The sequence below is a fragment of the Bombina bombina genome, chromosome 4 (assembly GCF_027579735.1).
Source record: "Bombina bombina isolate aBomBom1 chromosome 4, aBomBom1.pri, whole genome shotgun sequence".
Classification (NCBI taxonomy): Eukaryota; Metazoa; Chordata; class Amphibia; order Anura; family Bombinatoridae; genus Bombina; species Bombina bombina.
The window spans coordinates 107,436,485-107,462,470 of NC_069502.1; the positions used below are offsets into that span (position 1 = coordinate 107,436,485).

At 39.7% G+C, this 25,986-nt stretch overlaps 1 protein-coding gene across 7 annotated transcripts in view; it reads right to left on the minus strand.

Moving 5' to 3' along the window:
• The window catches only part of LOC128655963 (cytochrome P450 2K6), a 102,705-nt gene that overhangs the window by 9,777 nt on the left and 66,942 nt on the right, over positions 1–25,986 (minus strand). For all 7 annotated transcript variants that reach the window (XM_053709580.1, XM_053709575.1, XM_053709576.1 and 4 more), the window contains 3 exons: positions 24,795–24,971; positions 15,029–15,167; positions 13,786–13,970 (listed from right to left, as the gene is read on the minus strand). In XM_053709580.1, the coding sequence (XP_053565555.1) occupies positions 13,786–13,970; positions 15,029–15,167; positions 24,795–24,971 (501 nt within the window). The remainder of the gene's footprint in view (positions 1–13,785; positions 13,971–15,028; positions 15,168–24,794; positions 24,972–25,986) is intronic.

Here is a 25,986-nt window from a genome sequence, read left to right on the forward strand (position 1 = left end):
TATTTTAACCAGGTACAATAGCTATTAAATAGTTAAGAACTATTTAATAGCTAAAATAGTTAAAATAATTACAAAATCACCTGTAAAATAAATCCTAACCTAAGTTACAATTAAATCTAACACTACACTATCAATAAATTAATTAAATAAAATACCTACAATTATCTACAATTAAACCTAACACTACACTATCAATAAATTAATTAAATACAATATCTACAAATAAATACAATGAAATAAACTAACTAAACTACAAAAAATAAAAAAGAACTAAGTTACAAAAAATTAAAAAATATTTACAAACATTAGAAAATATTACAACAATGTTAAACTAAATACACCTACTCTAAGCCCCCTAATAAAATAACAAAGCCCCCCAAAATAAAAAAATGCCCTACCCTATTCTAAATTAAAAAAAGTTCAAAGCTCTTTTACCTTACCAGCCCTGAACAGGGCCCTTTGCGGGGCATGCCTCAAAGAATTCAGCTCTTTTGCCTGTAAAAAAAAAACATACAATACCCCCCCCCCAACATTACAACCCACCACCCACATACCCCTAATCTAACCCAAACCCCCCTTAAATAAACCTAACGCTAAGCCCCTGAAGATCTTCCTACCTTGTCTTCACCATGCCAGGTTCACCGATCGGTCCAGAGTCTTGATCCAAGCCCAAGCGGGGGGCTGAAGAGTGACGTCCATCCTCGGGCTGAAGTCTGGATCCAAGCGGCGGCTGAAGAAATCCATCATCGGGCTGAAGTCGGAAGTCCATCATCGGGATGAAGTCTTCTATCAAGCCGCATCTTCAATCTTCTTTCTTCTGGAGTGGAGCAGAGCCATCTTTTTTCCAACCGACGCGGATCCAACCTCTTCAACCGACGCCTACTCGCCGTATGAAGGTTCCTTTAAGGGACGTCATCCAAGATGTCGTCCCTCGAATTCCGATTGGCTGATAGAATTAGCCAATCAGAATCAAGTTCAATCCGGAATTAAGGTAGGAAAATTCTGATTGGCTGATGGAATCAGCCAATCAGAATCAAGTTCAATCCGATCAGCCAATAGAATGCAAGCTCAATCTGATTGGCTGATCGGATCAGCCAATCGGATTGAACTTGATTCTGATTGGCTGATTCCATCAGCCAATCAGAATTTTCCTACCTTAATTCCGATTGGCTGATAGAATCCTATCAGCCAATCGGAATTCGAGGGACGCCATCTTGGATGACGTCCCTTAAATGAACCTTCATTCGGCGAGTAGGCATCGGTTGAAGAGGTTGTATCCGCGTCGGTTGGAAAGAAGATGGCTCCGCTCCGCTTCAGAAGAAAGAAGATTGAAGATGCGGCTTGATAGAAGACTTCATCCCGATGATGGACTTCCGACTTCAGCCCTATGATGGATTTCTTCAGCCGCCGCTTGGATCCAGACTTCCGCCCGAGGATGGACGCCACTCTTCAGCCCCCCGCTTGGGCTTGGATCAAGACTCTGGACCGATCGGTGAACCTGGCATGGTGAAGACAAGGTAGGATGAGCTTCAGGGGCTTATTGTTAGGTTTATTTAAGGGGGGTTTGGGTTAGATTAGGGGTATGTAGGTGGTGGGTTGTAATGTTGGGGGGGGGATATTGTATGTTTTTTTTTTACAGGCAAAAGAGCTGAATTCTTTGGGGCATGCCCCGCAAAGGGCCCTGTTCAGGGCTGGTAAGGTAAAAGAGCTTTGAACTTTTTTAATTTAGAATAGGGTAGGGCATTTTTTTATTTTGGGGGGCTTTGTTATTTTATTAGGGGGCTTAGAGTAGGTGTAATTAGTTTAAAATTGTTGTAATATTTTTCTAATGTTTGTAAATATTTTTTTATTTTTTGTAACTTAGTTCTTTTTTATTTTTCGTACTTTAGTTAGTTTATTTCATTGTATTTATTTGTAGATATTGTATTTAATTAATTTATTGATAGTGTAGTATTAGGTTTAATTGTAGATAATTGTAGGTATTTTATTTAATTAATTTATTGATAGTGTAGTGTTAGGTTTAATTGTAACTTAGGTTAGGATTTATTTTACAGGTGATTTTGTAATTATTTTAACTATTTTAGCTATTAAATAGTTCTTAACTATTTAATAGCTATTGTACCTGGTTAAAATAAATACAAAGTTACCTGTAAAATAAATATTAATCCTAAAATAGCTACAATATAATTATTATTTATATTGTGGCTATATTAGGGTTTATTTTACAGGTAAGTATTTAGCTTTAAATAGGAATAATTTATATAATAAGAGTTAATTTATTTTGTTAGATTTAAATTATATTTAACTTAGGGGGGTGTTAGTGTTAGGGTTAGACTTAGCTTTAGGGGTTAAAAAATTTATTAGAGTAGCGGTGAGCTCCGATCGGCAGATTAGGGGTTAATACTTGAAGTTAGGTGTCGGCAATGTTAGGGAGGGCAGATTAGGGGTTAATACTATTTCTTATAGGGTTATTGAGGCGGGAGTGAGGCGGATTAGGGGTTAATACATTTATTATAGTAGCGCTCAGGTCCGGTCGGCAGATTAGGGGTTAATAAGAGTAGTTAGGTGGAGGCGACGTTGGGGGCGGCAGATTAGGGGTTAATAAATATAATATAGGGGTCGGCGGTGTTAGGGGCAGCCGATTAGGGTTACATAGGGATAATGTAAGTAGCGGTGGTTTACGGAGCGGCAGATTAGGGGTTAAAAAAAATATGCAGGTGTCAGCGATAGCGGGGGCGGCAGAATAGGGGTTAATAAGTGTAAGGTTAGGGGTGTTTAGACTCGGGGTACATGTTAGGGTGTTAGGTGCAGACGTAGGAAGTGTTTCCCCATAGGAAACAATGGGGCTGCGTTAGGAGCTGAACGCTGCTTTTTTTCAGGTGTTAGGGTTTTTTTCAGCTCAAACAGCCCCATTGTTTCCTATGGGGGAATCGTGCACCAGCACGTTTTTGAGGCTGGCCGCGTCCGTAAGCACCGCTGGTATCTAGAGTTACAGTGGCGTTAAATTATGCTCTACGCTCCCTTTTTGGAGCCTAACGCACTGAAAACCCTGCCATTCTGTGAACTCTAAATACCAGTGGTATTTAAAAGGTGTGGGGGAAAAAAGCACGCGTAGCTAACGCACCCCCTTGGCCGCAAAACTCCAAATCTAGGCGTTAGGGTTTATTTTATAGGTAAGTATTTAGATTTAAATAGGAATATTTTAATTAATAATATTAATATTAATTAGATTTATTTTAATAAGAATTTAGTTAGGGGTGTTAGAGTTTTATAGGGTTATTATACTTAAAGGGACAGTATACACTCATTTTCATATAATTGCATGTAATAGACACTACTATAAAGAATAAGATGCACAGACACTGCTATAAAAATCCAGTATAAAATGGTTTAAAAACTTATTTAGAAGCTGTCAGTTTGGCTCTGTTGAAAAGGCAGTTGGAAAGCCCACTGAAAATGGCAAATAAGACACTCCCCCCTCCCCCTTCTTTTACATATGAAAAGACCCTTTACACAAACAGGAGCAAGCTGGAGAAGGTAGCTGACGGTATTCACATAAAACTTTGGGGTTTGGTTAGGAGTATGAAAATCAGAGCAATGTTATTTAAAAATAAGCAAAACTAAACATTTATTTAAAAAAAAACCTTTATGGGCTATATAAATAGATCATCTACAAAACATTTATGCAAAGAAAAAATGAGTGTATAATGTCCCTTTAATATATATATATATATATATATATATATATATATATATATATATATAATAACTATATTAACTATATTAACCCTAATATAATTAGGGTTAATATAGTTAATATATATAATATAATAACTATATTAACTATATTAACCCTAATATAATTAGGGTTAATATAGTTAATATATATAATATAATAACTATATATTAACCCTAATATAATTAGGGTTAATATAGTTAATATAGGTTGCGGCGGTGTAGGGGGATTAGATTAGGGGTTAATGTATTTAATATAGGGGGCGGCGGTGTAGGGGGATTAGATTAGGGGGTAATACATTTATTATAGGTGGCGGCGGTGTAGGGGGATTTAGATTAGAGGCAAAAGAGCTGATTACTTTATGACAATGCCCCGCAAAACGCCTTTTTAAGGGCTGGTAAAAGAGCTGATTACTTTAGGGCAATGTCCTGCAAAAAGCCCTTTTAAGGGCTGGCAATAGAGCTGTTTACTTTGGGGCAATGCCACGCAAAAAGCCCTTTTCAGGGCTATTTGTAGGGTTAGACTTAGGTTTAGTGGTAGGGATATTTTAGTATTTTAGGGGTTAATTAATTTAATATAGGTGGTGGCGGTGTAGGGGGATTAGATTAGGGGTTAATACATTTAATATAGCTGGCGGCGGGGTAGGGGGATTAGATTAGGGGTTAATAATTTTAATATAGCTGGCAGAGATATAGGGGGATTAGATTAGGGGTTAATAATTTTAATATAGCTGGCGGCGGGGTAGGAGCTCACATTAGGGGGTAGTTAATGTAGGTGGCAGCGGTGTATGGGGCTCACATTAGGGGGTAGGTAATGTAGGTGGCGGCGGTGTAAGGGGCTCACATTAGGGGGTAGTTAATGTAGGTGGCAGCGGGGTCCGGGAGCGGCGGTTTAGGGGTTAATAATTTTATTAGGTGCGGCGGGGTCCGGGAGCGGCGGTTTAGGGGTTAATACATTTATTATTAGGAGAGTGAGGGGGGATAGCGGATAGAGGGGTATACGTGTCGGGCTATGTTTGGGAGGCGTGTTAGACAGTACGGGAGATTTAATAACTTAGTCAGGTTTTGTAGGCGCCGGCAGTTTCTAAAGTGCCGTAAGTCACTGGCGACTCCAGAAATTTGTACTTACGCAGATTTCTGGACATCGCTGGTTTATCCGAGTTACGGCACTTCAGCAATTGCCAGCGGGGTATATTAGATAGCTCGAGTTGCGAGCTGAAACTATCGGCGGCGGGGGTTCCCTCGCTTGTGCCGCAAACTACGATATATATCGGATCACGCCCTAGATCTTCAGAAGGATATTAACAATCTTGAATCTGTGCAAAGGAGGGCTACCAAAATGGTACATGGTCTAAAAAATAAAACTTACCAGGATAGGCCCAATTACCTAAATATGTATAGCTTAGAGGAGAGAAGGGAAAGTGGTGATATGATAGCAACTTTCAAGTACATTAAAGGGCTTAGTAAAACTGGCTGTGGGTATTTTACATAAAATGGAACAAGGAGTCATGATATCAAGCTAAAGGGTAGTAGATTCAGGAGTAATTTGAGGAAGCACTTCTTTACAGAAAGAGTGATTGATTTATGGAATAAACTTCCTCAAGAGGTATTAGCAACAAACACTGTGGGGGACTTTAAAAATGCATGGGACAAGCAAAAGGCTATCCTACAAACTAGATAAGTTTATACTGTTAGGTAATATCGGGCAGACTTGCTGGGCCTATGGCTCTTATCTGCCGTCAATATCTATGTTTCTATGTTTTGTTATTACCCTACTGTCAGTGCTGTCTTGAATTGAGTTGGGTTTGACTGTGAATCATTAACATGTAAATGCCTCATAAGAACAGTGCAATATAACTTACTGTACATCCTGTCATAAACTAGGAAGGATTGTTTATTTGTTTCATGATTCAGACAGACCATACAATTTTAAAGAACCTCCCAGTTTACATCTATCAAATCTGCTTTGTACTCTTGGTATCCTTTGTTGAAGAGCATAACTAGGTAGGCTCAGTAGCAGCAATGCATTACTGGTAGCTAGCTGCTGATTGGTAGCTGCACATATATACCTCTCTTCAACAAATAATACCAAGAGAAAAAAGCAAATTTGGTAATAGAAGTAAAATGGAAAGTTGTCTGAAAATACATGCTGTTTTTAAATCATGAAAGTTTAATTATGACTTTACTGGCTCTTTAACTGTTGGGATCATGAACCCCTGCAGTCTAGGTACTTTACAGCTGCCTAACTTGACATCCTCAAACTTGGCCCTCCAGAGGTTTTGGAACTACATTTCCCATGATGCTCAGCCACAGGGGCGGACCTAAGGGTGATGCAGAGGTCGCGACTGCGACCGGGCCCTAGGGGTCCAGGGTCCAAGTGTCAGCACAAACTTTTTTACTTTAATTTTTTTAATTATTTTTTGGTCTTTGACTTCTGCACGTGTAGTCAGTGAGCAGTGTACAGTGAATCATTATCTGTGGGCAGCGTGGGCTTTTAGAAGAGCTGACACTCCCTTACTTCAGTGCATGCAGTAGGAAGCTGAGCACGGCAGGCACGTGTCACATGTGTGGAGTGGAGTCCTACTGTGCAGTGTGGGCTCTCCAGTCTGGAGTCAAGAAGGAGAGAGGAAGAAGCATGTTAGTGTGTCCAGGCTGTGAACTGACATGCAGGAGGCAGTTGGCAGTCAGGGAGGCAGCAGTCCCTTGACACCGGAACTTGGTGTCAAGGGAGGGAGACTGACTGTGCCACTGCCACTGTCCAGCAAGGAAAAGGGGAGCTAGCTAGAGACTAACATCTACACCTTGCTCCATGTCTGTCAGCAGACTCTGTGACTGTTGGTGTCCCAGTTACTTCCTGTTCCTCCTCTCCATACCGGTAGCATGCCACTCCCCCATACACAAGCAACCTTAGGAGGGTCTGATCCAGTCAGAAGGGGAACATCCTGAAGGTATTGTACCTGTGTGTAACTTCAGCATTGTGTGTGTTGTGTACATCATTCTAAGAAGGATGTTATCAGCAGTAGCTTTGACAGGCTGATGTGCACTTTTGCAGGAATTTACTTCACTGTATGTTTGTAAGACATGAATTATATGCCTTAAGCTTGTGCTGTTAAGATAACCTCTATATTTAGCTGCATTTTGCTGAGGATGTTGCTCCAAAAGTAAGAAATGAGCATTATGTTACTACTTGCTGTGTTGTGATGTTGGACCTGTTACATGAGCTGCAGTTAATGAAATAAAACAGATTGAAAGACTGATTTTAAGTCAGTGTGTGTGTGTGTGTGTGTAATGTGTATGAGTGTGTGTATATGTGTGTGTTTATAGGTGTATGTAAGTGTGTGTGTGTATATGTGCATTTATATATGTGTGTATGTATATATGTATGCGTGTGTATATATATATATGTATATGTGTTTGAGTTTATGTGTTTATGTGTGTATGTGTGTGTGTGTGTGTGTGTGTATGTAATGTGACACAGACATCTCAACTCTCCCGGAAAGGTCCGGGAGTCTCCGGCATTGAAATAGCGGCTCCCGGACACCTGCAAATGAAACACAATCTCCCGGAAATAGCGGTACCAGAGAAAATCAAATGTGTGCCTGCACTTTTCATTTCTACCTCTAGGTGTCACTGTTCCGTTATAGCTCAATGTAAATAGTTACTGTGTTCCTCTCTAGACTTTTTCCCCCTTTCTGATCTCTACTCTACTCTAGTGTGATTCAAGACGGCAGCAGACCTGATATATGTAGGTGAGATGTGCAGACTCCCATACTTCTATATTGTGCAGGCTCCCATACCTCTATATTGTGCAGGCTCCCATACTTCTATATTGTGCAGGCTCCCATACCTCTATATTGTGCAGGCTCCCATACCTCTATATTGTGCAGACTCACATGCCTCTATATTGTGCAGGGTCTTAAGAGGTCAGGTGGCCGTGGAGCAACCTATGCCTCTAACAGAGGGGAGGGTGTCTTGTAATGGTGAGAGAAAAAAATAATAAATTATGATTTCTAGTTCAGTTTTAAAATTTCTGCCATGAGCTGTACAAAGTGTGGATAACATTATATATATATATATATATATATATATATATATATATATATATATATATATAATATACATATATTTTATATATATATATATATATATATATATATATATATATATAAAGATATATATAATTTGGACAGGTAACAATTTAAAGGGACATTTAACCACTTTTTTTTTTTGGGGGGGGGGGGGGGGTTTGCAGGTTGGGATGTCTGAATGTGTGTGTATATGTATATATGTGTGTGTGTGTATGTGTGGGTTTATGTATGTGTGTATGTATATTTGTATGTGTGTGTGTATGTGTTTGCGTTTTTATTTGTGTGTGTGTGTGTGTATGTCTTGGTATATGTATGCGTGTATGTATATTTGTTTGTGTTTATTTGTGTGTGTATATGTATGTGGGTATGTATATGTGTGTGTGTGTGTGTATGTGTTGATTTGTGTGTATGTGTGGGTATATGTATGTGTGTTTATTTGTGTGTGTGTGTGTGTGTGTATGTATGTGTTTGTTTATTTGTGTGTGTGTGTGTGTGTGTGTATGTATGTGTGGGTATATGTATGTGTGTATGTGTGTATGTATATGTGTATGTGTGTGTGTGTCTGTGTTTGTGTTTATTTGTGTGTGTGTTTATATGTGGGTATATGTATGTGTGTATGTGTATGTATATGTATGTGTGTATGTACTGTATATGTGTATGTGTATGTAAGTGTGTAAATATGTGTGTGTGTGTGTGTGTGTATATGTATATTTATATGTGTAGGTTTGTGTTTATGTGTGTGTGTGTATTTATGTGTATGTTTATGTGTGTGTATATGTCCCGCACAACTTTATCTTGCCCAGGGTCCTGTAAATGCTAAGGCTAGCCCTGGTCCTGGCTGCCTGTTAGTGTATACCCCGGTGAGGCGAGCGCTGCAACAGCAGCTTCACTTGACTGTGTCAGGAGGTACAGTAGGTCTAGTGGGAAAAGGGGGTATACTTAGCCTACACTATAGTATCTATACCTGCCTGTAATTATATTTCAAGGCTGCCTATATGATTACAGGACAGGTATATCTTCTTGCTTTACTCTAATCCAGGCTCCAAGCAATATGAATGTCAATAGCCAGATACCCCCTAACATGGCTAAATACAGACAGATGGGGTACAGTCTATTTAGGACAACGCTCAATGTTATTGCAGTTTTCACGTTTACTTACAACTGCACCTACTACATTTAATACTAAATATTTTATAATTTCATTGCACCACTCTCCCTTTAAGAGGGATGAAAGTCATATGTACCCAATGAGGGCTCACCTTGATGCTTGTCTGCAGTACAAAAGGGTCTCTGTGAAAAGCAATGAATCCCATTGTGAATGATGATAGAAGAAAACATATTTACTAAAGGGGTCTAAGAATTTATATTTTTCCCAAAAAAGATGATGTGTTTAAATTATTATATGTTATGCTGAAATTAAAAATAAATATTATTTAAAGGGACATTCTAAAGCAAAAAAATTACGTTCTTATTTGTTAGAGCATGACATGTTTGCATTACTGACCGCAGCTGACTATATATTCTACCTCCACAAATGGGTTAAACACATAAGCAAAATCCTGATTGGATGCCACAATACACATGAATTAGAATTTGCCTATGTGTTTAACCCCTATGTTGGTCAGTAATGCAATATTAAAGAATGTCATGTTTACTTTAGAAAGTCCATTTAAATTTGAAAGTAATTGTATTGTGCACCATCTGAATGGGCCAGTCTATAACATACCAGTAAGAGCTAAAGGTTCTCAGAAGTAACTAAGTCTGTCTAGGTAGGCTCAGGCCTAGCAAAGCAGTACTGGGGGAGCTAGCTGGTGATTGGTGGCTACACAATTGTCTCTTGTCATTCGCTCATCAAATGTGTTCAGCTAGCTCTCAGTCGTGCATTACTCTTCTGCAACTGACTTTAACTATGTGTTAAACCCATTTTCAGATATTAAACACATAATTATATGCAAGCATTAGTGCTATAATTAAATGCATATTCAAGTCTATTTTTGCTCCTTTAAGTCTATCTATTATAATTAGTATGTTATGTTTTAAAATAAATATTATAAAGTGATATGAATATGCACACACAAATTACAGTAATTAAACAAATACTGACCCCCTGTACAAACCAAACAACCCAGTTTACAACATACATTTCCTCCACCTTATACTGGGAGGAATAATAGATGCTAAAAAATGTATGGTTTTTTTTTGTTGTAAATTAATTCTGTTTATATTTTACAATGTAATCATTTTTTAAACAAACACATTGTTAAAAAAATTACAGTTCAAGAACACAGCCTCTTCTAATAAGTCAGTTCCCTCACCCAGTACATTGCATGGGCATTAGTCAGGCAGATGAATCTTAAGTTACGTTTTTTTTGAGGGAGGGTAAAAAAAAACCCTTGCACCAGGGCCCTCTGTTCATTAGGTCTGCCACTGTTCAGCCAGCTGATATGCTGACTGAGCATTATGGGAAATGTAGTTCCAAAACCTCTGGAGGGCCAAATTTGAGAATGTCTGTACTAAGAATTTCTTGACAATATACCTTCTTCAATTCCTAAAACTCAGAATAAACCTACCCTCAGACAATTATCTGATCACTGACACAAACTTATCTACTGTATTTTAACAGTTTTTACTGTTCCAGTAAAAGTAATTTTTTGCCTAATATTGCATTTTATTTTTTTGTATAAACAATTCATTATTATGGGTTATGTAAATGAATACAATATGGGCTAGATTACAAGTGGAGAACATAGCTTTTGCAAAAGTGATATTTGCACTCCACTGAGTAATACCAGTGCACACAAATGTTAGCTGGTATTACAAGTTAGCCACAATGCGAGCATGAGCTTGCATTTGCATTGCTGGGAAGCATTGTGCTCACAAGAGCGTGCTTCCATAAGCTCCAATGGGAGCCTCCTTCTCATCCTGTGTCTCGTGCAGCGAAGGTGGCAAATTGTAAATATACATGTATATGAATATATACATATATATTTATGTGTTAATATAAGTATATACATATATTAACACATAAATATATATGTATATAAGCCGTTTTTTTCTAACACCCTACAGCCCCCAATTTTAGCCCCCCACAAAAAAGTACAATTACTTTATTAAAAAATAAAGATGCTACTATATTTCGGCTAGATTACGAGTTTTGCGTTATGAGCGGCTCAGTGCTAACTTGCAAGTTATTTCCACCACTCACCTTTAATAGATCTGCTATTACAGGTTTGAAAAAACCCGCCGTTAGCGGGCAATATGGCAGTGATGAGCTCCATACCACACACAAATACCAGCACTGCTGTGAGCTGGTTTTACGTGCTCGTGCACGATTTCCCCATAGACATCAATGGGGAGAGCCGACTAAAAAAAAGCCTAACACCTGCGAAAAAGGAGGGTAAAGCTCCGTAACGCAGCCCCATTGATTCCTATGGGGGAAGAAAAGTTATGTTTACACCTAACATAAACCCGAGTCTAAACACCCCTAATCTGCAGCACCCAATGTCACAGACACCTACATTACATTTTTTAACCCCTAATCTTCCACCCCCTGACATCGCCACCACCTACCTACACTTATTAACCCCTAATCTGCCACCCCCAATGTCGCCGCAGCCTACATACATTTATTAACCCCTAATCTGCTGCCCCCAATGTCGTCGCTACCTACATTACACTTATTAACAATTAATCTGCTGCCCCTAGCATCGCTGCCACCTACATTACAGTCATTAACCCCTAATCTGCCACCCCCAATGTCGCAGACACCTATCTACACTTATTAACCCCTAAGCTGCCGCCCCCAACGCCGCCACCACCACTATACTAAAGTTAAAAAAACCTAACATTGACCCCCGAAGATCCACTTACAGTTTTTGAAGACCGGACATCCATCCTCAACGAATCCGGGAGAAGTCTTCATCCAAACGGCAAGAAGTCCTCAACAAATCTAGGAGAAGTCTTCATCCAAGCGGCAATGAGTTGTCCTCCAGACGGACAGAAGTCTTCATCCAGACGGCATCTTCTATCTTCATCCTTCCGACGTGGAGCGGCTCCATCTTCAAGACATTCGGCGCGTCAGCCAATCGGAATTCAAGGGACGCCATCTTGAATGACATCATTTAAAGGAACCTTCAGTGTACGGCTGGGACCGTATGAAGAGGATGTTCCGGGCTGGATGTCTTGAAGATGGAGCCGCTCCACGTCAGAAGGATGAAGATAGAAGATGCCGTCTGGATGAAGACTTCTGCCCGTCTGGAGGACGACTTCTTGCCGCTTGGATGAAGACTTCTCCCGGATTCGTTGAGAATGGATGTCTGGTCTTCAAAAACTGTAAGTGGATCTTCGGGGGTTAGTGTAAGGTTTTTTTAAGGGTTTATTGGGTGGGTTTTATTTTTAGGTTAGGGACTTTGGGCTCAAAAAGAGCTAAATGCCCTTTTCAGGACCTTAGGTTTATTTAGATAGGGTTGTATTTGGGGGGTTTGGTTGTGTGGGTGGTGGGTTTTACTGTTGGGGGGGGTTGTATTTTTTTTACTGGCAAAAGAGCTGATTTCTTTGGGGCAATGCCCCGTAAAAGGCCCTTTTTTTTAGTTTAGGCTAGGTTTTTTTTTTTGATTGGGCTATTAGATTAAGTGTAATTAGTTTAAATATTTGATAATTTCTTTTTTATTTTGTGTCATTTAGTGTTTTTTATTTTTTTAATTTAGTTAATTGAATTTAATTAATGTAATTTATTTAATTGTAGTGTAATGTTAGGTGTTAGTGTAAGACAGGTTAGGTTTTATTTTACAGGTACATTTGTATTTATTTTAACTAGGTAGTTAGTAAATAGGTAATAACTATTTACTAACTATTCGACCTAGTTAAAATAAATACAAACTTAGCTGTGAAATAAAAAAAAACCTAAGATAGCTACAATGTAACTATTAGTTATATTGTAGCTAGCTTAGGGTTTATTTTACAGGTAAGTATTTAGTTTTAAATAGGAATTATTTAGTTAATGATAGTAATTTTTATTTAGCTTTATTTTAATTATATTAAAGTTAGGGGTGTTAAGGTTAGACTTAGGGTTAGGTTTAGAGGTTAATAACTTTAGTATAGTGGCGGCGGTGATGTTGGGGGTGGAAGATTAGGGGTTAATAATATTTAATTAGTATTTGCGATGCGGGAGTGCGGCGGTTTAGGGGTTAATATGTTTATTATAGTGGTGGCGATGTCCGGAGCGGCAGATTAGGGGTTAATAGTTAGTTTATGGGTGTTAGTGTACTTTGTAACACTTTAGTTATGAGTTTTATGCTACAGCTTTGTACGGATCTTGTAGTTATAGGCTGTACCGCTCACTTTTTGGCCGGACAGGCAAACTCGTAATACCGGCGCTATGGAAGTCCCATTGAAAAAGGACTTTTTTAAAAGTGCGGTAGTTACATTACGGCCAAAAAGGTGTGCGGTACAGCTGTACTGGCAAGATTCGTAATAGCAGCGGTAGTGAAAAGCAGCATTATGAAGCATAATGCACAACTTGTAATCTAGCCATTTATTTTTTAATAAAGTATATTACACTCTATTTCCGGAGCATTTGATGGACATTTATAAAATAAACCAGAGATCTGATCTCTGGTTCATTTTATAAGCGCTAATTGCTACCGCAAACTCGAGGTAGCAATAACCAGCCACTTGTAATGACTGGTTATTTATCTACAACCCGCAAACGGGCAAAATGTCCGGTTGGGGGCGCACGATAAATTTGCGCTCCACTTGTGATGTAGGCCTATATTTATGCCAATATTAAGGTTTCTAGAAGTGATTTAATGTAATCATTCCTAAATTAGTATGTGTATTTTATATAAATGTATTTATACATCCATACATTAGGGATAACATATTGCATATATTATTTCACATATTAGCTATATTAGAAAACAATATAACTAAAACATATAGATAAGAAATCATAGATACAGACCTTGGGAAGAAAATACCCTTTCAAAGTTACATCCTGAGTAACCTCACGTGGACTAACAGCCGGTACAATGTTACCAAATCTTTGAATTTCATTAATTACAGCGTCAGTATACGGCATTTTTTTACGATGTTCCATATGAGGATGGGCAGATCCAATCACTTTTTCTATTTCATTTTGTACATTTTCTGTAAGGATGAAAATTATATAGATTTTTTTATTTTAAACTATTAACTATTTATTCATTTAAAATGTAATGGTTGGCCTGACGTTTTTTTTTATTAAACATTTTTGAAACATGGAAGCAAGAAAACATATATATTTTTTTCTCTCTGAAGTGGAAGTGTAATTAATTCTTGAGCCTAGCTTTCTGCACATCTCAGGAATTATTTACTTGCCTTACATTATTGCCTTTACCACCTTACTTAAGAATATAATCTCTCACACTTCTCCCCTAAGTTATTCATATTAATGTCATGAAGACTTCCCTTTTGTTATTTTTTTTAGACCATGTACTGTTGAGGTAGCCCTCCTCAGAACAGTTTCTATTTTTTTTTTTACAATTCTAGAAATATGGTCTCCATAACTGTACAAAATGTTCAAGATATGGCCTAACTAGTGATTTATAGGGCTCGATTTATCAAGCAGCGGCAGACAGAGGCATGCATGTGCAGGCGGAATTTAACATTGCAGGTGAGTGCTATTTTGTGCTCACAGGCAATGCCGCCCCCTACCCATGCAGAGCTAATCACGCGCGGGCAGGAGCTGTCATTCTCCGCGGTCGTATGAGACCGGGAAGATTGAAATTCTCCACCTAAGAGGAGAAGAAGAGTGTAGGAAGCAGTGGTCTGTTGACCACTGCTTGATAAATATGGACTACAGGTTCTCTTGTGAGAACCTGCAGTAGTAGATGGGCAAAGGGTTTCCTAAATCGAGTCCATAAAGTCTGTTGAGTAAGGTAAATGGAAGTTCTGGAAAACAAAACTTTATTTGCATACAAAATCTAATGAACTTTGTATAATATTATAGCATGCTTATAATATGCTAAATAATTATTAAAAGAAGTGTACCATTTAAATAATGGAAATATTTAAAAGAAACATGTTTTCTACTTAAGTTTCAGGAATTTTACATTTGCTTTTGCATTTTATATCAGTCACAAGTCATTTGTTTTTATTTAAAAAGTCTTCTCTATCAATACATATGTTTGAAAAAAAAAAAAGTATCATTAAAATGATATTTTTACTCTGTATTTCTGGATATTTCATCATAATCAGAAATCCCCATCGGAGAGTTGTGGATGTTGTCTCCATTCCAGCTCCAAACAAATCACCCACAAGATGCACTAGATTTTCATTGTTGAAATATTGTCCAGGAATCGATTCCTGAAATGTATATTTAAAAAAATAGGTAAAGAAAGAAACATGCAAAAAATCAATAATCCCAAAATAGTAGCTTCTACTAAAACAGACTAAATGAGTGTAGAGTTATTTAATGCACCAAATAATCGAATTAGCCTTCCAGAGGCCTCAGAAGATATGGTTTGTAAGAATATATATTTCACTAGCAACATCCTTAAAATCTGACCCAAAAGTAGTTTTTGGGGTTTTTTTGGAAAGAGATTCCTTCCGCTCTAGATGGTCTAGAGTAATATATTTTGTAGATATGTGCATTGGAGGTTTCGGATTCATCCAAATGCAGAAGGCAGCCGCTTGAGCAGTTCAGCTTTTTTCGGAAGCCAAATTTATTCTTACAAAACTGTAACACACAAAACCTACGAAGGAAAAAAATAAAATTAACAATTGTGCTGCTTTTTTTTTTTTAGCTGCCGTGTCCATGTGTTAAATTTGAAATATCACATACAATGCAGCCTCTAGGGTGCGCCGCAGCGCACCTTCCCTCTCGGACTCGGTGTCATGTCAGATCGCGCAACACTGGAGGTGGAGGATGTGATGTGTGCCATTATGAAGGTACGCTTGATGTCAGCGCATGTCCCTGCCTCCTGCTATCTAGTAGCCATCAGCAGTATACCCAGTACCAAAAACCGGTGTGGGAGCCACACATTTAGAAGTTAATGAATGACATGGGACTGTCTGGAGCCCAGAAGCAGCCTAGACTGCAGGGCTGTGGATAGGATGGGTTGAATGTTTGCAGGAAAATAACAGGGAACCAACAGACATAGTTGCTAACAGATATGAGGATCAATGATTGACAAGTCAGGGGGACATATATATAATGTAAATATATAGAGTTTTAGGTGAACAAGGAGCTTTGGTTAAGCTTCAGAGAGTTTAAAGAATACAGACCAAATGCATTGGCACATGATATGATGGCACGCTGAGTAGGCTGGCAGGGACACTCTGGAATGAAGTAAATATGTCTGCAGTTTTGATGTCATGTTGATTAGTAGTTTTAGGTGTAAATCAGCACTATACAACTGATCTGGGTTTTAAAATGACTATGTCCAATTAAAATTCAGGAAAACACAGGTGAGGTATATCACTGTATATAGTCATATAAAACTGTATTAATTGATTTGGTAAGTGATGATGGTATCCAAACCCTCAATTTTTTTGTGTTGTGAATTCTGACTTTTTATATATATATATATAGAACCTGTGTGTGTGTATGCATATATATACATATATATACATATATATATATATATATATTACGTCAAGTTACTTTTTTTAGTGGGGGGGGGGGCAATTAAAAAATTTTGCGCCAGGGCCCTCTGTTCATTAGGTCCACCACTGACTAGAACATTTTGTTAAGAATCACTTATGGCAGGGTATATAATTTCTTTGAAGGGGGGGGGTGACAAAATGTGTCTTCGACTAAACCTAAAATCCTAGCACCAGTTCTCTCCAGTATAAGCTTGTTGTCCATCTACTGATTCCCCTACCTTATTAATAAGTTATTCAAAACTGTCCTATTGTTCCCTACTGCCAGAGATTTGCTATTTAGAATAAATTCTTAATGCCCAACAATGGACTAGTAAAAAGAGTAGATTTACATAATCAACAAATACATGATAAAAAGACAATGCATTAGCACTTAATCTGAAATTCAAATGAGTAGTAGATTTTTTTCTGACTATGTTCTAAGTTATTTCTAGTTACACCCCCCAAAGGATCATGTGACAGCCATCAGCCAATCACATATACATACATGTATAGTCTATGAATTATTGCACATGCTCAGCAGGAGCTGGTGACTAAAAAAGTGTAAATATAAAAAGACTGTGCACATTTTGTTAATGGAAGTAAAATTCTCCCTGGAGGAGATTATCGCCGGAGGGGATTTTGACCCCAATGCCGGCCATGAAGTGGGTGGGGAAAGGGGGTTGGTTTAAAGGGGTATTTAGGTGGGGTACGGAAGGTGCATCCTCCTCTTGTGAATCTGCAACTGCAAGGTGAAGTTCTGTGCCGAGACTTGCAGTTGTAGAGACCAAGAAGTTATGGCAATGGAAGACCTGTTGGCGGTAGTTAAGAGGATGGCCAAGGCAAAAGGTATGGCCTGGCTGCAGACTTACCTGGAGGCAGCAGAGTTGGAAGGGGCTCCCGAGGCATCCGTGGAGTACAGGAACTGGCATGGCAGGCCGCAGAGATAGTTGAGACCACAAGATCGTCTATTTCCTGATGGCAGCGCATGCGGGAGGAGTCAAGGTGGCGATGGGCCTGCAGCAGAATCCATGGGGCCCATGCGCAGGAGTGTGAGGAGGACCAATGGGCCCCATCGGAGGTTCGGGAGCAGATGGCAGAGCATGCTGTGGCTGCCTATGATGCGAGGAGGACATCGATCCAGAGGGGAGTTGCCACAGGTGAGGCCAGAGATGTAGAGGGGCTGGGCCTTGATCAGGCACACAGGGTCAATGGGCAGGAGCCGGCAGTACAGCCCCAGAGGGTGAAAATGGCAAGGCCAGTGAGCACGGCAGGGGAGAGGAGCAGGAGCAGGTGGAGAGAGGAGGAGGCAGGATGGAGACTAGCGTGAGGGGCTTGGGGAAGGCAGGTCAAGGGAATATAGCGAGAGGCCGGAGGCTGCATAGTGAGGAGAGGGAAGAAGATGGGATAGTGCAGCAAAAGGGGGGTAGGCCTGGGAATAGACAAGTGCGACAAGGGAGAGCTGAACAGGAGGGGTGAAGAGGCAGGGTTTATTACAAGGAAAGGGGGGTAATAAGAGGCAAGGTAAGGAGGTCTCTTCTGGAGTTAGGGGCAGGGGGAGGAAGAGGGGGGTTGGCAAGAGGAGAGTAGGGGTTTTGGGGCAAACCTCTCAAAAGGGTATAGGGGATTTTGAAAGGGGTGATAATGCTTTTTGTTTCCCATTCACAGACTCATGGGGTGAGCCTGAAGGGCATATGGTTGGAGGGGCAGAGTGTTAGGAGAGATAGAAGGGATATGCAGGATAGGGTATTCATTGCCTCCCTTCCACAGATACGGCCACAGGGCAGGGAGGCCCTGGTGCACCATAGCCCCCAGAGGTCCGGATCAGGACGGTGGCGGGAAAAATCCTGCTCGCCAAAGGTGCGTGGGAGGACATTAGGTAGAGAGAGGATCACCTACCTGGGACGGGTTGGAGAGGGCAACTGACAGGAGTGGCAGAAGGAGGAGGTCCAAGTCTCCAGTCCCCAGGAGGAGTAGTACGCGACCCAGGGAGAGGGTGTCAGGATGGCAGGGGGAGGCCAGCATGATGGATAGAGCAGTGGCTTCAGGCATGATTGATTGGGGGGCTTAAGCGGTTGGAGCAGCAACGGCACCCAAGAATGAAGGTGAGGGTGCTAACAAAGGGCAGAGTTTGGATGCAAGTTTCCATGGTTTAAATGTGGCTCAGAGTTCGTTGGTGAGTGGTTTGAGGGATCTACTGGTACAATTTGAGAGACATCTGGCTGAACAGCAAGTGGGTAGTGGGGTGAGCGTGGCGTCAGCTTGGGGAGTAGCGGCGGGAGCGGGGGTTCCAGTGACGGGTGGAACTGTGCAGGTTCTGGGGAGTTCCCAGTGGTGCAGGCTAGCGGGACCAGCATGGGAAGTACACTGAAGGTGGCTGAGTGGCTGACAATGCCATGAGGAGACCCTGTCTATGTACAATAGGTCCATTGGGGATACACCTTATGCAGGACATGACAGAGAAGATCTGGAAAAGAGAATTCCTGGAAATATTTTCACTGTTACCTTTGGACCAGGTAGTGGAGAATAAGGAGGACACAAAAGGGGACAAGGAAAAGAAGAAAGAAGATGAAAGGAAGAAGAGGTACCGCAAGTTACCGAAGACATTGACCAATTGGTCAAAGGCTTTTGCATCTTAGCGGCAGTGATTGCAGAAAAATGTCCCGAACAGTGCTCGGCTCTGTTCTGTTATTACGATGAGATTGCAGGGGCTTATCAGACGTATTGTGGGATGGCTTTGTGTCGGTACGACAAGCAGTTTCATCACAGATTGGGGGTACGGCCCAAGATGAGATGCGATGATACGGACATGAGGATTGGGTTGGCGTTGATGACTCCGTTGCATGCGGGGAGTTCCTTTCATAGCTCGGATGGAAATTGGGGAGGGGTTCTGTGAATAGAGGGGCTGGAGTGGGGGAAACTCAAGTGGAGGACCGGCAGTGGCTATTTGGAAGGGCCTCTGCTTCCAATTCAATGAAGGACAATGTCAATTCGGGAGTGGATGTAAGTACAAACATGCCTGCTCAGGATGTGAGGGGGCTCACCCCTGGGCAAGATGCTTAAAGAGCGGTAGTGGAAGCGGAAAGGCGGGGGATGCCACTGCTAAGGGCCAGGACTCCAGTGAGAGTAAGAAGGATGGTGCCATGGCTAGACCTTTACGCTAAGGTCAGGGGTAAGTCCGATGATACTTATGGGGTTTAGTTCAGGTTTTTTTATTCTGTTTGTAGACGGGGAGATAAGAATTTCGGGAAACCTTCGGTCGGCAAGAGAATTTCCTGAGGTGGTCCAAGGGAAGCTAGACAAAGAGGTGACATTTGGGAGAATGGCAGGCCCATTTACTCATCCTCCTTTCCGGAACCTAAGGGTTTCTCCATTGGGGTTTGTGCCTAAAAATGCAAAAGGACAATTCCGTATGATACACCACTTGTCATACCCGAAGGGAGCATCAGTTAATGATGGCATTGACCCGGCTTTGGCGGTAGTTATGCTTCTTTTGACAAGGCGGTGGGTTTAGTCAGAAAGGTAGGTAGGGGAGCATTGCTGGGGAAGGTTGATGTGAAGGCTGCCTTACGGCTGTTGCCGGTTCACCCGGTCTGTCATCATTTGTAAGGATGTTTTTTCCAAGGGGCTATTCATGTTGATTTATACTTACCAATGGGATGTTCTATTTTGTGTGTATACTTCAAGAAATCCAGCTTCTTTTGTGGACTGGGTGGTGCGCCAGATTTCTGGTTTGTCATCTATTGTCCATTACTTAGATGATTTCCTCATTGTTGGGAAGGCAGAGTCTGTGGATTGTTTGAGGTTGAGGTCACGGATGACTTTGGCATCCCAGTGGCACATGATAAGACAGAGGGCCCCTCAACATTGTTGAGTTTTTTGGGTATCGAGAGTGACTCGATTCAGATGGAATTTTGCCTGCTGGAAGATAAGTTGGAGGATCTGAGGTGTTCCATCGAAAAGGCGATGAGTAAAAAGAAGCTACAACTTCAGAAATTTCAATCTTCGGTAGGCAAGCTCAATTTTGCTTGCAGGGTGATTCCAGTGAGAAGAGTATTCTGTAGAAAGCTTTCGCTGGAAACTGCAGGAGTTAAGGAACCCTATCATTGGATCCGTTTGTCAGCTGAACTTAAAGAGGATCTTGAGGTTTGGTTAATATTTTTGGCGGATTTTAACGGAGGAACGATGGTTCAGGAGGCAGCTGTATCTAATGAAGGGATGCACTTGTTCACTGATGCATCAGGGTTGTTGGGTTTTGGTGCGTATTGTCAAGGGAGCTGGTGTGCGGGGAAATGGCAAGTCAGCTGGAAAGAGAAAGTGCTAACAAAGAATTTGGTGTTCCTGGAGGTGGTGCTGAAGGTTTGGCATGAGAGAGTGCAGGATAGGACTGGCTCGCTGCCAGTAGTGCGCTTGCTCAGGTTGTTTATGTTGGAATGCTTGCAGCTGAATGTGGTTTTTCGGGCTGTTCATGTACCAGGCTGTCTTAATGTAATCGCTGATGCTCTCTCTCGCTTTCAGTGGTTACGATTTTGGGAAGCAGCTCCGGAGGCAGAGGAGGATGGAGTCAGTTGTCTACCAGAACTGTGGGAGTTGAAGTTTTTAAGTTAGCTAAGGTGGAAAGGGGAGCTCTTGCACGGGGTACTTGGGATGCGTACATCAAAACATGGGAGCAGTGGCTACAGGTTTTGAAGGAAAGAGGTTTAGGTGAATCAAGAAGGGAGTGGATTAAGAGCTTGCTGTCATGGATTGAGAAATGGGGTGTCAGATGTTTGTCGAAGTCAGTAGTAAGGAGGAATGTGGCCGCGTTGGCCTTTCTGTTCAAGTTGCTGGGGTGGAAGGACATAACTAAATTGTTTGTAGTAAAGTTAACATTTAGGGGAGTTTGTAAGGGTAATGGTTTGTGGGGACAAAAGGCGTCCTGTGGTTTTTGGAATGCTGGTTCAGCTGATTGATAATCTGGTATTGGTGTGTTCGTCTGACTCTGAGACATTGTTGTTTGGGCTCTTTTTGTGCTAGCGTTCTTTGGGGCATTTCATATCTCGGAGTTGGTAGGGGACAATAGGAGGGATGTTGGGAGCCTTCAGGTAAAAGATGTTTCAATCAGAGAAGGGTTTCTGTGGATCAAGAAGGGTTAGGGTGGTGAATTAGAATTTTCGAGAAGCATGGGGTTTGTTGTCCGGTGGCGTCATTGGTTGCATTCATGAAATTAGGCCTGGTGGCTTCCTTCCCCTTTTCGTACATAGGGACGGTTCGTCGTTATCCTGTTTTCATTTTTTATTTGGTTTTAGTCGGGTTTTGTCAAAACTGGGGTATGCAGCGGATGAGTTCGGTACACATTCTTTTTGAATCGGGGCTGCCACAGAAGCCGCCAGTTTGGGTTTAGGAGAGAGTGTGATTAGAAAAATTGGTGGTTGGAAGTCTGGATGTTTTCATTTGTATGTTAGACCAGAGTTAAAAATGTTTGCATTTGTTTCAACAGGTCCAGTTCATTGTTGGATTGTGGGCCTATATTTTTTGGGCCCGTAAGGCAGCAGCAGTGAAGATTCAAGGAACACAGTTGAATTTATCAGAAGAGACAGTGATTTTACGTTGGTTTGGGGTTTAAGATGGGACCAGATCCTTAGAAAAGTTGTAGATTATGCTAGGTTGTTTCGGCCTTCAGCTATTCAGGTGATCCATGCTGGGGGAAATGACCTGGGCTTTATGGCACAGAGGAATTTGGTTGAGTGCATAAGGAAGGAATTGGGCAGTTTAAGAGGGTTGTTTCCCAATTTGATTATTGTATGGTCTGACATTGAACTTCATTCAGTCTGGAGGACAGCATGGGATTTTAGAAAGCTGGAGGCCTCTAGGAAAAAGATTAATAAAACCATCAGTAGTTTTGTAGCTAAGATTGGGGTTTTGGCATTAGGCCTGTCAAATTTGAGGGGGAGATGGGCCGTTGCTTCTTCCTAAAGGATGGGGTACACCTTAATGAGGTTGGCCTATATCTTTTTAATTTTAACATCAGAGAGGGGGTGTTAAAGGCCTTGGCCCATTTGGGGCTTGCTCGTCTGTGACGTGCTGTGGCGGGGTGCTTGTTTAGTTTCTGTAAGTTGGTGCTAAATTGGTACCTCCCTAAAGAGGGGGGAGTGTTGTTTGGGGGATGTACCTGGCATGTAAGCCTGGTGGCAAGCACCTTATGGGTTTTCTATGTTAATATGTTTACATGTTCTGATTTTTTTTGAATTTATATGTTATGATATTTATTAAAGAGTTTTAATAAATGCGGGCTGCGGCCTTTACACCCCATTCTTCTGTGTGTGGTCTTATTCAAACATAATGTATGCCTAATTTGGGGTCATTGGAAAGTTGTTTAAAATTGCTGCTTTATCTGAATTATGAAAGTTTAATTTTGACTTGAGTGTCTCTTTTAAGCAATATCTGGTTTGCGGATCATTTGTTTATTTTTGTGCAAAGTGAAAAGCTTTCAAATTTGACTAAAAAGTGTTGCCCTCAGGTGTGTTCTATTTCTTATACATGAAATGACCTGCTTTTAGACAATTTATGCATTTCACATTTAAGTGATATTAAACAGTTAATTCATGCTAGACATAATATTGTATTGAAACCAATGATTACCATTAGAATTATATATAGATGTATTTTTAAAATTATATCAGTTGCTTAAATATTGAACATACACATGTAAGTGCTTAGTTTCCATAGAGTACTTTAGTTTCTATATAGTAATGGGCGCTGCCATGTTTGAACTTTTTACCTCAATTTACCTTTATCTTCTGCTGAGGATAATAAGATACAGTTATAAAGCAGGCAATAAAAGAAAAACAAAGCTTTGTTTGTATAGTCTATTTCATTATCCTTTTTAATATCTGTTCCTTATTCAAACATGGCAGCACTCATTACATTATAGAAATGCAGTGTAATTTAAAAGGGGACTATATACAACTATATATGTATTAGCTATAGTAGGAAAATACACTCTTGCAGTACATTTAACACAACATTTATAGTGTCCTAATTATCCTGTACATGAGTTTTTGACTGGTGTTTTCTGTATTTTATTGTGGGATCTTTGGAATTATTGAATAGCAAAGAACAAATTATGGCAAATATACAATTATTTTATTTAGTTTTTATTTTTTTCAATCCTTATCTCTGCTCATATTGAGGTTTGACAAAAAATGTATTTATTACCCATCTCTTTTATTTAAGGTTCTATTATTTGTTTGACTGACGTTGTTGGGCTCTTGTGACTGTATTAATATTAAATACACTTAATTAAATATTATATACACAATATACAGAATTAAATGATATTTCTGTTTCAGGAATTACCAATTCATGTTTGCTACAACTAGGAAATTAAAATGTTTGGTATATTAAATTAAAGAACTCAACCATGAGAGTAAATCCATCAAATCCTTCTTTTTATTTTTCAAGTTTCATGTTTTAATTTCATAAGTACACAGTTAAAGGGACACTGAACCCAATTTTTTTCTATTATGATTCAGATAGAGCAAGCAATTTTAAGCAACTTTCTAATTTACTCCTATTATCAAATTATTTTCATTCTTTTGGTATCTTTATTTGAAATGCAAGCATGTAAGCTTAGATGCCGGCCCATTTTTGGTGAACACACTGTGTTGTTCTTGCTGATTGGTGGGTAAATTCACCTACCAATAAACAAGTGCTTTCCATGGTCTGAACCAAAAAAATAGCTTAGATGCCTTCTTTTTCAAATAAATAAAGCAAGAGAACGAAGAAAAATTGATAATAGGTGTAAATTAGAAAGTTGTTTAAAATTGCATGCTCTATCTGAATCATGAAAGAAAAAAAATTGGGTTCAGTGTCCCTTTAAAATAACATGAAACCCAGCCTTTTTCTTCCATCATTCAGAAAGAGTATACAATTTAAAAAAAAACTTTCCAATTTACTTATAGTATCCAATTTGCTTCTTTCTTTGTTTGTCTTTGTTGAAGAGATATGTAGGTAGCTAGTGTGCACATGCACAAAGCATTACATGACAGGATATAGTGCTGCAATCTAGTGCCATCTAGTGCTCTTGCTAATGTATAACATTGTTACAAAACTGCTGCAATATAGTGCTGCAGACACATGCACACTCCTGAGCTTGCCTTCCTGTTTTTCAACAAAGGATAACATAAAAACAAAAAAAAGTAGAAGTTAATTGGAAAGTTGTTTAAAATTGTATGTTCTGTCTGAATCATGAAAGACAATGTTTGAGTTCCATGTCCTTTTAATAATCATATTTCTTTTTCTGCATTTACTTCTGTGTTGCTATCTGCTACACAACACGCATAAGCATAAACATAAATATTACTGTACCTGTTGCTGCTTGACAAGATATACATCAATAAGATTCCTCTGATCATTAACATTCAGTTTTTCCTTGTGTTTTGCAAAGGTCTCTCGGATAAAATGATGAAACTCGTTTACATTTTTCCTAATTGTTGTGTGAATGCCGGGTAACCAGCGGATCAATGATGGGTAGGTGTTGTACAGCTTGCAATAACAAGAACATTAATTAAACATAGTTCATATAAATTATTTTTTACAAACAACTATTAGTGCAAATAATGGTGTTTTCTTAACAGAAATCTGTCTCTCACTGTACTCAACAGTGGGCCCTGGTGCAAAAATATTTTGGGCCCCCAAAAGCTAACCTATTAGCAATAGTAATAATACACATGCTGCTTTGAAGATGAATAGGTAGATAGATAGATACATGATAGATAATAGATAGATAGATAGCGAACTAACCTGCACTAATTAAAGTCTCCCCTGCATTAGGATTGTACACATTCTGCACATACCTCTGTATAAACTGGCTGCTTTGGGCCCAACTCTTTGGCCTTGGTGCCATTGCACCTGCTGCACCAATGATAGTTCCTCCCCTGCATATTTGTACTGTTATATAACTTGTGAACTTCCCTGATTAGGCACCACCTCAGGATAACTTAGCCCTGTCCCTAGAGGATCCAGCCTCACTATCAGCTGCCTGGGCCACTCCCCTTTATGCTCAATTACAGCTAAAAAAGGTTGAATTTTAAGAGCCTCAAAACGTAAGTCCAATTTAGAAACACATCTAAAACCATACAAATCCTCTTCAGAATACCTACAGAATGCATTTATACACAACAATATCAATATCAAGGGCTGTATACCAAAAACATGCCATATATAATAGCAACATTATTTTGAAGTCTCCTGAGATATTTTGAGATCAGTTATTAAACTTAACGCCTTCACTATTTAAAAACAAACAAACAATTGTAGACTGCACTAAACATGACTATAATTGATGGAAATCAAGATAGAAGATGCTTAAAACTTTACATTAATCCTGGCATCATTTCATCTGCTCTAATTACAGTTTTTTCTACTTTATAAAGTTGGACACCATTATATAAACATATGCAATAGAATGCAAATAAGATTAAAATTTAAAGAAATACAAAACAGTTATGTTTTGTCATAAATATGAAAATAGATTCCTTCTCAATCTGTGCAAATTACT